Source organism: Lipophrys pholis, assembly GCF_963383615.2.
Source record: "Lipophrys pholis genome assembly, chromosome: 17".
Lineage (NCBI taxonomy): Eukaryota > Metazoa > Chordata > Actinopteri > Blenniiformes > Blenniidae > Lipophrys > Lipophrys pholis.
In genome coordinates this window covers 12,059,378-12,072,225 of record NC_137643.1, presented here as the reverse complement: position 1 = coordinate 12,072,225, position 12,848 = coordinate 12,059,378, and the positions used below count along the sequence as shown (strand labels likewise).

Sequence of the window (12,848 nt, the reverse complement as noted above, 5' to 3'; positions counted from 1 at the left end):
TAAATGAGGTATTACGGGTTAATTTTATCGTTGGAAGGTCAGGCACAGACAGTGGCGGGGAATAATAATTTGCCACCTGTCAATTGTGGCAAACTCATCTCTATGTCTGTCCCCCTTTTTTTTTATCCCCCCCTCCAGTTCTCTTCGGTCAGTTTGTGATGTTCCAGACGTCTCTAAATGATGTGGTTGAGATCTACGATGGACCCACTCAACAAAACACGCTGCTTTCTTCACTCTCTGGGTCACACTCTGGTATGGACAGATGAAGAGACAAACACCCGACCTAACGCCCACCAATATCTTTCTGTTTCAGCTTTTATATCTCTTTTGCTCTACCCTCCAGGGGAATCCCTACCTTTGAGTTCAGGAAACCAGATTACAGTGAAGTTTACAACGGTCGGACCTGAAACGGCAAAGGGATTTCACTTCGTCTACCAAGGTTAACCTTCAGTTATATTACAGTTCTTTATTCTTATTTTCATGTACAGCACCATTCAAAATTGTTTTACTGGATGTACAGTTATTTAAACTTTTTAAGAGAACCTGCACCCCCTCCCAGTTTTGTTCATTTAACTTTAAATGTATTAGATGTTGCTGCTGTAACTTGCTGGTTTATAATGCTGTTCACGTGGCCTCTTTTTCCACCTTTGCTGCTTCACAATCAAGTGTTTTGTGTACATATACACTAATAGGAAGGTCTAATGGAAATTTCCCCTGAGGGAAACTCTTTTCTCAATTATTTACATTGAATTTCGAATATGGCAGAGCTGCCCAGTTTCTATCCATGTATATATTCCTCCTTATGAAGAAGAGGATGAAGGAATATCGATAACCAGAAGTCACAACTCAAAACGTCCCTTTAAACAAAGTTTTCGGAATATATGAATCTGAAGGGTAACTCTGACCCGTGTTCATCAAACTATTAATATGTTTTTAGAAACATCAAAATAAAAGATGTTCATATATATTTGAGATACATAACTGTGATTTTTAGCTAATAAGCCATGAAAATCTGAATTACTGTATCAAAAGATGTAATGTTATATATTTTAAGATCTTAAGATTTTATCCAACTTCTTTTAACTGGATGCAACAAATATCACAACATTTTAATAACATATAAAGATCTTTGGTTTATATGTTAAGTATGTCGAAATAAGTGACAAAACAACTCACTCCAATTTTAGAAAAGCACCGTTATAAATGTTATCAAACCATTTGAATATTGTTTCCTGGGTTTTTTTTCTCCAGCGGTCCCTCGGACCAGCTCCACTCAGTGCAGTTCAGTCCCTGAGCCTCGCTTTGGGAAACGTCTCGGTAATGACTTTGCAGTTGGCTCCTTGGTGCAATTCGAGTGCAACCCCGGTTATATATTGCACGGCTCCACCGCCATTCGCTGCGAGACCGTCCCGGACAACCTGGCACAGTGGAATGACACCCTGCCAACATGCATAGGTGAATATAAATGTGAAAAATTCGACATAGGACAGAAGTTGTCGCAGTGTGCACTCTGAGCCGAAGCATGTTCAAGCTGTTCTCTCAGCCTCGGGCTCTTTTTGGTCCCTCTCTCTCTGCAGCGAGGAAGGTTGCTCCAACCCAACTTATTCTGCCTTCCTTTAACTTGCAGACAAAGCGTTGTTTTAACCTCTGCTTTTTCTCCCTTTTCTCCTCTCTACTGCTGTCTGCTCTCTTCTCGCTCCCTCTATCAGTTCCCTGTGGGGGTATGTTGGCCTCTCGCCGTGGGACCATTCTGTCGCCGGGCTACCCGGAGCCATATGACAACAACCAGAACTGTGTGTGGAAGGTCTCTGTTCCAGAGGGGGCTGGGATACAGGTAGGCCCTGTCTCACGCTGCTTCCTGGCTGACCTACGTATCATTGGCTTAAAAGCTGAGCAGGCAGGATCTCAAGAGAGATAATATATTATTAGAAGGATGAATGGATAGATGGTTTCTGAGAGAGGGGCCATCTAGAGATACCAAGATACGATCTAATCACGAAAGATAAGGCCTGATTGCGTGTTAGCTAAACTGCTCTCACGGACAAATACAAAGGCAAAGATGCTTCTTAGACAAAGTGGAGTGTGTTGAAAGTATTTGACAGGCACACCGCAGTGTTTAGTTTTTCCTCCAGTGTGACAGAACATCAAATGAAGCCAGTGTATTTATTAAAGTCTATTTAACCAAGCTTTTCCTCAAATACGACTGTCACATATGCTTTCTTTATTTGCTGTGTGTCATTCTTCAGTTTCTTTGAGATACACATTTCTTAAAGAGACACGTCTTTAACTGTGGACTTGACGCGATCTGATAAATTTTGGGGAGTCATTCCTCTTCTGTCTACTCTTGTTTATGTGTGTCTGTTTATCCAGATACAAGTGGTGAGTTTTGCCACGGAGCACAACTGGGACTCTTTGGATTTCTACGATGGCGCTGACAACCACGCGCCAAGGCTGGGCAGCTATTCTGGTAAAAACTTCAACATCTTTTTCAATATGTTTGCACTCATCAAAGAATGAACTTGGTTCTATTTATCATCTATGTCAACATATTTCCTTCTTTCTTTCTTTTTTTTTTTTTGAGAAGGAATCTTGATTCAAATAAAATACATGGAAGGTGAAACTATATATCTTTTGATAAAACGTCAATTTACAAAAACAGAATTTAATGAGAATGTAATGGAAATTAAACGCATTTATAAGATAAGCTTTAGTATAACAGGTGCAGACTCGAAAGCATCTGACAAACTCTTTTTTTTTTTTACCCATGGGTCCCAACAGCTGTTAACAATAATATTTTATATGGTGAAAAACATAAGGCCTAGTCTGGCCTTCATCCAATCTCGCTGTGAGGCGGCTCTTCCATCCACTCTTTGAATATTCCTGATCTAAAGAATATCTTAACTTCTGATGAAATGTTCCCACGAGGACAATAGCTATAACAACTTTAATGTTCAGTAACTCAATCACAGTGAATAATGCTTGATCGTTGAGTAGAATCAAGTTTGAAAATCGCTGCATGTCGTTGGTTTTGGTGTTATGAGGCAGAAAAAATGCCGGCCAGGCGGCTCCCCCGTGAAGACTCCAATTAGAGCTAAACTGGTTGCATTTTGCGTCTCACTGCAGGAGCTGAGATACACATCCTCTACCACTTGCTTGTTTATCTGCAATTCATTGAAAGACTTAGGAGAAATTTTCGTTGCATCACTAATTGATCCTCTTAGAGCCTAATTCTCCTCTCAGAATAGTTACTTTCAAAGCAGCCGGTGAGATGATCTGTCAAACACAGTAATTCCAAAACAATACAATTATTCATGTCTAAAAGCTTCCTGCAGTTACCTTGCTGTCTAATAAGGTATCTTCTAATTGGAAGGAAACCATTTGCGTTTGCTCTCATAGATAATATGGTACTCTGATTAATATTTTTTATCCTAATAAAAAAAAAAAACTGCATCAGATACCTGAACTGAAAGTGATATTATAACGCAGACTCAAACAATAGATTTCTGTTTAGATTTAACCATTGCCCTCTTTTTTTGTAGCCCAGCTTCTATCTGAAGCTGCAGTTTGATGTTATTTCCAAGTCCCTTTCAGCAGGAGAAATGATTTGGAGCTTTACTCTCTCTGTTCATTCATCAGTAACTGAAAAAATACTCCTTATTGCGGACGATATCAAACTTGAATATTGTTGATATTTATTACATTTCTCTGCACTGCGCCACATTTCTCCTCTCGTCTCCCATTTCTGCCGGCAGGAAACGAAGTAAACTTGGCAGAATACAAAATGGGGAGTGTTATGCATTAGTGAGCCATTAGTGGTCTGGATGCCCACACTGACTACAATGGAGGAACACTGGCTCCTGTGCTGCAGGAACCCCAGGTTTTACCTCCCAGAAATGTTTCTGTGTGGTTAAAAACCTTCGTCCAGGTTCACTCAATCATAATATTCAGACGAGGAGATAGCCTTTTTGAGGGATTAATGCTGCTTTTAGGGAAGCAGAGTCATCTATGTCTCCTCGTTCAATTGAATAATCTATGAGAGGGCTTGACATCTTTATGACAAAATGGATAAGAGATTAAATAGTTAGCAATGAAGTGGCACGACAATGATTCTTTTTCCATTTAAAAAACACAGTTAATGAGTAAATTCATGCTGAGCAACGATAAAAACTTATTTTTTTTATTAGGGTTAATTACAAGTCTTAATTAACGCTGTCACACATCCCCAAATAACTGTTATGGTTAAATCCATGCAGTTAATTATTCAGCATCATTCATCAATTATTATTAAGGGGGGAAAAAAGTCTTTTTTTATTTTCCATCGTGATAATGAATGAGATTTTCTCTGGAATACGGAAACGACCAGCAGGAGGGCTGCAGACTGTTCGAAAAACGGCTAATTAATTCCCCCCCTTCTCTACAGGCAACCAATAGCATCCACTGACCTAATTCGCCGCTGATTCAGAGAAATGTGTCTGTAATGTTGATAAGCTTTGCTGACGTTCGTGCCACCTAACAGAAAGTCAACCCAGAATCAGATATTGTTCTAAGATAATTCAACTCCACAAGTGGCCCTATCAGAAAACATTGTTCGTGCTGTTGAATCTTGGCACGAACCGAGAGGAGAACATCTCCACGGATAAGGAGATTAGAGTGAGCTAATATGTTCCTTTACATTAATATATTGTATTGTATTATGATGTTATTTTTTGCCTTGACAGAAACACCGTTACACCGGTGCCAGCTTTGCTTCTGTTCTGCTGCTGTACAGCTTTTTCTTCTTTTGCTTCGTACTTTCCCTTGCCACGCTAAGTAGGTCAAGCCAACATTTGAAAAGTGATTTCAAATAAAACAGATGTCTCAAATAAAAGTAATTCCCTTCTCCCTCCTTTGAGAATACATTGTACGCTAACAACAAAATAAATAAATAAAATGGAAAATGTTGGTTTGGGAGGCCTTTGTTGTTTTCTTTTCTGTCAGATAACTAAGATCATTTGCTTGCAAGCTTCAGTTAAAAATAAATAAAGGTGATCATGGTCCTCTGTTCCTTTCTGCAGGCACCACTATTCCCCCTCTCCTGAATAGCACATCTAACAACCTCTATCTCAGCTTCAGCTCTGATATCAGTGTCTCAGCTGCGGGATTTCACCTGGAATACACAGGTACAGACTTATAATCCTTGAAACTTTATCTGTACCCAGTACCTTGTAGCCAAAATAATGATTAACACTTGTATATTAATTGTTTGTTTTTTTGTTTTGTTTTTTTAAATTTCCTGTCAGCTATTGGATTGGAGTCATGTCCAGAGCCTCAGACTCCAAATTTTGGAATAAGACAAGGAGACAGGTTCATGGTGGGAGATGTTGTGCAGTTTTCATGTGAACAAGGATATTCCCTTCAGGTAAATATTCCCACAGGCTGCTGAGGTAATGAGTGGAATTGGAAGTTGGCCGTTTTACACAAGATGCGCACAAACACACACGCAACAACTTGTTTAATGCATTTCGACTGCCAGATATGTATGTGAAACAGTTAAAATATACTCAGCCTCTCTGATGTGCAGCCATTCATTCTTTGTATCCCCTTGCTATACAAAACAAGATCTATTTAGACGGAATCAAAAGGAAATCCCGCTCTCAGGTGGTTTTCCTAGTTCTTACTAAACACACAAATCTGGTGTGGTTCGCACAACTCCTGAATAATGAATGCCTCCGGTGTGGTCTGCCCAATTCCTGTGCAGCACGCTCTAGAACACTAATGGAGGCCTTGCTTGGCTCATGTTTAATATACAGACCTACAGTATCAATAGAGGCATCCAAACATCTTGTTACTGCAGTACATGACGACTGTTGAGAAAATAAAACAGCACGTCTGTGTGGATGTGCTCAGTGTGGTGCGATAACAAACTCTGGTTGCCTTTGTACTTACAGGGCAACGCTCATATCACATGTATGCCTGGACCTGTCAGAAGGTGGAACTACCCTGTACCGCTGTGTCTCGGTAGGTGGTAGGCGCACACACACACACACACACACACACACACACACACACACACACACACACACACGCTCAACCGCACTGAAGCACCGAAGCAACATTCAAAACTCCAGTGCTGTAGAAGTAATGCAAGCCGTCTGCTCTGCCTCTCTAGCAAATAAGCTGTTTGATCAATTTACTGTTCCACGATGACCCGATTATTCAGTATTCTGTGCAGAATATGATTACGCTTTTAAACTGATGAATGCCCGGTCAGACTCTGCTATAAACATGCGGCGTGTACAAAGACATCAGTATGCATGGAGGCGAAGGAGAGGAAAAAAGTCCTGGACATATTTTTACTTGCACAATGCTGATTTATTTAAGGAGGGCACTTATGAAGCACTCAAAATATTAATGGTTTATCTGAAAAAAAAATGAAGAAAAAAAGAGCCACAGGGTTGCGATACTAAAATGCCACGGCAGTAGCCTTTAAAAAGGAAAACATGCCTTTAATGTGCTTCCTTCAGTTCTGAACCGCTGTTTCCTTTCGCTCCCCGTGTGTATGTGTGTACAGCTCAGTGCGGTGGGTCCATGACGGACGTAAGTGGAGTGATTCTCAGTCCAGGTTACCCCGGCAACTACCCAAGTGGACTGGACTGCACATGGACGGTCAACTTACCTGTCGGCTTCGGTAAGAAACGGTCAACTTCCGACTCGAGTGTAAAGACACCTGCGTTTATCTTTCTGTTTTCGCTGCCTGTCTGTGAGTCGGCTTTCATTTATCTGCGGTTTTTGTGGATTGTGTGTCGAGTTGGTTTAAAAAACCGAGGGCATACTAGATTGATCAGTCTTTATTTTCTATTTAAATAAATTTTGTTATCATTTGTATATTGATACTCATTAGGACCACATGCCTAATACTGTGCAAACAACTCCATGTCGCGATGGACTGCTGGCTTGATGATAAACGTGATAAATATGTCTAAAGAATACAGTGGTGAAGAAAATGACCTTCAATCTCGTATAACATTTTATCTAGGTACCATGTCTACAAGTACAGGAATGTAAAATAGTGAGTGTATGTGTGTGGTGGTGGAAAAACAGACATTTCAAACACTTTTGATAAATATTAAATATTTTTTCTGCGGGAAGGTCTGATGTAAGTTAATTTCACTTTTTTTTTTTAAAGGTATTTCTTTGTCGTCCTTCTCGCCTGCAGCTGTTGAACTTTTTAAACATTAGTTTTTTATGACCAGTCCTACTCTTGTGTTTTTACTCTCCTCAGGTATCCACCTCCAGTTTCTCAACTTCTCCACCGAGGCCATCCACGACTACTTGGAGATCCGCAGCGGGACTCTGGAGACAGGCTCGGTCATCGACAGGTTCAGCGGTCCGCTCCTCCCCAAGGCGCTTTTCAGCACCACCCACCAGACCAGCTTCTTCTTCCACAGCGACTACTCCCAAAACAAACCAGGGTTCCACATCACGTACCAAGGTAATTGTTTTCACATCTTGTCTTCAGTGATCGTTCCCTCACATCAAACTGTTGGATGTGATTTATAGTCAGACCTTCGATAACGATAGAAACCTTTCAGAAGCAACATCTGAGGTCATGCACAGGTTCTCATTGTGAATCGGTGATGAGATGATCCTCACGTTGATCTGGTACTCAACTATTTCATATTTATTGTGACAGATGTTGAGGGTAACAGAACACCTTTGCACCCAATTCCACTAATGTGGAAAGGTTTTTGTCTGATGAATAATGATTTTTTATCTCTTAAAAAGCAGCATTACCAGGGTTTTCAAAAACTGAAAGAAATGTGCCTATAGGCGTTGTTATTATTCCTAGATCCTCTATGGATCTTCTATTTGTCTCTTTCTTTTGTCATATAAACCTCAAACTCTTGTTTTAATGGCTGAAAAAGCAACATCTGACAACATCAGACCATTTTTTCATTGGTTGGTTTTTAGTCTTAACTTTTTTATGCTTTAGCAATTTCTAAAGTTTGAGCAACAGATTGAAGAAAATTATTTCTCTCCAACAAGGCGGCAGAATAATTTCCTCCTTAATTAACTTAGTGGCGACAAACATATTTTAGGTGGGAGGACACGGCCTATTTTACATACTTTGTGCAAAGTATAGTACGTATGTAGTGTTTTTAACTCCGGGACACAGAACAGCTCCAGCTGCTCATGCCGAGTTTATTTTTCAGCATTAAGTGGAAGAAACATTCGGATGTTTTCACAACATTTCACGCAGTTGCTCACTGTTGTTTATTCAGTGTTGGATTCAATTTAACCTTCAAAGAGCGAGCATTACATAGAAAAACAAACATGTTTGCAAATGTTGGCTTTACGAGATTTAAGCCACCATTGCATTGTTTTTAACGTTTAATGCGGGCTACCTTTTCTCCAGCTTACCAGCTCCAGAGTTGCCCGGATCCCCGGCCGTTTCGGAATGGCATCGTGATCGGCACCGATTTCAGTGTTGGGATGACGGTGTCATTTGAATGCCTTCCGGGCTATTCTCTGATCGGAGAAGCTTCGCTCACGTGTTTGCATGGGATCAGCAGGAACTGGAACCACCAGTTACCACGATGTGAAGGTAACAACTTAATTATAAGTGATTAAAAAAATAAATAAAAACTTGTAAAAATAACCTCTGCCATTCTTACATTTATGTCCGTCTGCATTGTGCAAGTTCCTGAAATGTAGTCATTCATAAATATACTTGCAATGAATTAAAAACAAACATGTATTTCAAAAAGAAATGCTGGTAAATGGCTAGAGGCTAGATAGATGGATAGAGGCGAATGCTGATGTTAGATGAAATGCCTCTCATGATGAGACAGAATGACTGAAATCGTATTAATGAGGTGCTCCTCCTTTTGTAGACAGAAACCAGTGAAATTGTAACAGAGCAGCTCTTTGTTGCTGACAAAGAAAGACAGCAGCTCTGCAACTTTTCAAGAATATTCAACTCCGTAAATGTAAAAATTTGAGTATTTTGATAATCAGCTACTCATTACTGCCAATATTAAAGGCAATGTTTCAGTTCTGTGTTTATTTTGTTCAAGAGTTTAATGCATTGAAATGATGATCCTATCAAAAGATTAGAGGCCACTTTCTTATTTAGCTTATTAATGCCCTCATAACTGCAACTATCCAATCTGTCAGTCATCTATTCATTTACACCAACTGTGCTTTGTGAAGTAGACTCAATGTTTTACCTTGATATTTCCATTCTGTTATAATCAGCTGAGAGTGAACGTTTTGTTATTCTACAAAAAACAAACCTGTGTGGCTTAGAACGAATGAAAATAATGATTGGGAGAAAGGTTACAAATAAATCTTGAAATGATTAGAAAAGGTGAAAGCCAGTTGTATACACTCCCAGCTAATTGTGGAAGTGAAATTACTTCATTAAAAGGCATTATTCAGTTTTTATGACCAGCAAGTGCACAACATTACAGTTATGTTTTTTTTTACTCTTGAGGCTCTGAGGTTTATCACTAACGCACAGACCTAAATTTACAAAACTATATATATATATATATATATATATATATAAATTCTGCCTGGTGGCTCTCAGCAGTTGTAAATTCACAATATTAATAACCCACCACACCTGAGGAGCTGCAGAACTGGAATAAAAATGTAATGACAATTTATTAAAAGTATTAATGTGTTATCCAGTGGTCATTACGTGACTGATTGAAACATTCCCTCTCTCAGTCATCCAGACAATTACAAATGCTTTGCGATGGTAATACTAATTTGCTGGTAATTTATTAAAGGTAATTCTCCTAATATTCTATCTCCCAGCGCTCTGTGGCGGTAACATCACATCATTAAATGGCACCATTTACTCTCCTGGTCACCCTGAGGAATACCCAAACTTCCAGGACTGCGTGTGGAGTGTCAGAGTTCCTCCCGGACATGGAATTTATATCAACTTCACTGTACTGAGCACCGAGCCCATATACGACTACATTACTGTCTGGTAGGTGCCATTTAGTTATATAATTGGTTTGTTTTTGTAGTTTTTGTACTGACTCTGTTCTGCCTCGATGTGAGTTATTTTACTAATGATTCCTTTTTACATCCAGCTCCAGCCTTTTTTTTTTGTTTTGTTTTTTTTGTTTGGAAATGTCCATTTAATTTGTAACACACACACACACACACACACACACACACACACACACACACACACACACACACACACACACACACACACACACAATGTCATGCTCTTTAACATCATTTCGGCGCTAGCCACTAATTGGCTCAATTCCTGCAAGACTCACTCCGACCACCGACATTTCTCCTTGAATATAAAGTTATTCTGACATAATTTCCCTCCTGTCGCGGTGTACCCATTTCTCTTCACCCTAAACCCTTTCTCTATTTGCCTCCACTCTTTCACACTATCTTTCCTTTTCAGTGGGTCTCATACATTATATACAATACATCCTTCTCTTCTTGCATGCACAACCCGGTCCTACCTCTTCATTATTCTTCTTGAGAGAAGGAGCCATTGGCAACAGCAGACATTTTGTCAATGGAGGGTTTCTAAATGGTGCTGAGATACCATGTTGCCGAGTTATCTGCAGGTACATGGCAACAGCCAAACCATAAATAGGCCAAACAAGATTGTTCTTCTATGGTTGCCATGTTTTTGCCCCTTCTCTATTTTTTTCTTCTTTAGATCCTGCTTCCTATAAATAGACAACATGGTATAAACGTCACCTGGCACATATCCGTGAAGCAGGGCTAAAAGCAGGGGGGAAAAAACAGCCCAGGAAGTCATGATTTTCTGCTGATACACTGTCTTGCACATCTTGTATTTTTAGACCAACACAGACTAAAATGTCTGTCATGTGTAATTGTTTGCCTGTCATGCCTTAAGCACTGAAACCTTCTCAATTTCCTCATTTGGTTGGTTTCTTCAAGCATCAGGAAGCTCTAAAACTAGATCTGAAACCTTTTTCATATTTTGGAAATTGATCAAGATGTTTTAGGTTTTCTTTTTGTCAATGAAGTCGCCCATATTTAAACTGGTTGTGATATAATGTGAAGAAGAAATTCAAGGTTTTACCAACAGATGCAACTGATGTCTCAGATTTTCTTCCAGGTATCTCATCCTATTTGATATGACTTGATCAATTCAGATCAGATCAAGTAGAATAAGATCAGATCGGAGCAGATCGGGACCCCTCCCGTAAGGTAGGGTTTTTGAATCAAATTATCATAAGAAAAAAAAGAACGTGCAGAACAAGAATGTAAAAAAAAAATTTCAAATCCTCTATTTGAACAGTTACAACTAAAGATAATTGAACAATTCTAATTGAAATATATTTGATACAATTTTTTATTAGATTTTTTTTTTCTCTCTCTCTTTTAATCCACAAATAAATCCAATATTGCAGATCTGGTTATTACCAACAGGTTGTTTTGTTCTGAGCAAAAAGTCGGTTCTACCTGGTGTGCTGATGCCTTCAGTGTACAAACGGAGCTTCAAATCTCAAAATCTGGCCCTTATTTCCCAGACCAAATGATCCAACAGCGCTGAACCATGTGCTGTCCACCCACAGCTGATTCCGAATACCACGAATCGGTCGCGCAGTGTGTTGCTGACCTCTCTGTCTGTTGGAAAAGAGGACAAAACACTGAACTCACACAAAGCCAGAACAGACGACACGGTAGAAACTCACAATCTCAGTCGTGGAGTCGTAATGCCGGCCCCCCGCCGTGAGCACAGTGTCCGTGGTTAAGGTGTGATTTTCTCAGCGGTCTCCTCAGCCTTGAGCCAGCCAACCTGACAGTCACTTAGTCTGCTAATTGGACTCAAACTGGGCGGCTTACTGCTGGATTTTATTTTGAGAACTATCATATATGTCACCGATGCTTCCCTGCATTGTGAAACCTCACGTCTATAAAGCACTAATTTATTGTTAGTGAGTGGGAGCGTTGGCAACAATCTGCAGTGAAAAGCAATGAGTGCAACTCCTCTGATTCCAAACCACCCAGCGTGAATCAGAGAAGGGGACAATTCCTTACGTAGCCTGACAGGTATAATTAGCCTCATCCAAAAACACTTAACAGCAGGAAATAATCATTTAATATAACTTCACAATGATATGTTTTAATCATGGCTAATGGGGCTGCTAGTTAGTTCCAGTGTGACAGCTGGTGGTGCTGTCATTAAAGGTGAAATATGTTTGCGACACTGCATTCGCAGTCTGACCCGCTATTTGATAAATAATTGCTTGTCCTGCCCGCTGCAGTATGTTTTCCTGTATCCCAGGCCCTTAACAGAGCCACCAGTAAGCCAAAGTCCACACAAAGACTCACATTTGTTTTGCTTATGATCTGACAACAGTTAAATCAATATTTATGAACCTAAGCATCTCACAGCAGAAATAAAAGCTGCCGCACATTTGGACTGTGTTGTTATCTGCAGCCGTTCTTTCAACTGGACTACCCAATGTGTGAGTGTATTTTATATAAATGAGCTTGGTGACATTGAAGTTTGGATTGTGTTGACAAAGAAAATGGTGGATCAAATGGATGCTCAATCACTCTGGGCAGCAGCACTTTGTCACAAAATTTCCATCTACATTTGTATTCAATGAAGCAGAAACACTTTTGTCTCATAAATACAGTCCAGTCTCTTCCATCTTTGTTTCTCGCCTCTGAAAGACCATTTCCTGATCACAGGCAGCTATTTGTCTTCCAGATTCCGCTGCAATAATTTATTTAAATTGTGTTTTACAGGTGAATGTTTTCTCTTGTCAGTCTATAAAGTTAAATCAAGTCCATTTTTTCATCGCTCCTAAGTTCCTGTACTACTTCCTTTGTGTCTCCGA

General features: G+C 39.8%; 1 protein-coding gene across 1 annotated transcript in view; it reads left to right on the top strand.

Annotated features, from left to right (window-relative positions):
* The window catches only part of LOC308122805 (CUB and sushi domain-containing protein 3-like), a gene marked incomplete at both ends in the record, with an annotated part of 358,715 nt that overhangs the window by 301,513 nt on the left and 44,354 nt on the right, over positions 1 to 12,848 (top strand). The window contains 12 exons of the mRNA XM_080484894.1: positions 139 to 252; positions 344 to 439; positions 1,252 to 1,455; positions 1,710 to 1,834; positions 2,371 to 2,467; positions 5,055 to 5,159; positions 5,280 to 5,398; positions 5,928 to 5,997; positions 6,551 to 6,667; positions 7,262 to 7,471; positions 8,396 to 8,584; positions 9,805 to 9,982. Of these exons, the coding sequence (XP_080341020.1) occupies positions 139 to 252; positions 344 to 439; positions 1,252 to 1,455; positions 1,710 to 1,834; positions 2,371 to 2,467; positions 5,055 to 5,159; positions 5,280 to 5,398; positions 5,928 to 5,997; positions 6,551 to 6,667; positions 7,262 to 7,471; positions 8,396 to 8,584; positions 9,805 to 9,982 (1,624 nt within the window). The remainder of the gene's footprint in view (positions 1 to 138; positions 253 to 343; positions 440 to 1,251; positions 1,456 to 1,709; positions 1,835 to 2,370; positions 2,468 to 5,054; positions 5,160 to 5,279; positions 5,399 to 5,927; positions 5,998 to 6,550; positions 6,668 to 7,261; positions 7,472 to 8,395; positions 8,585 to 9,804; positions 9,983 to 12,848) is intronic.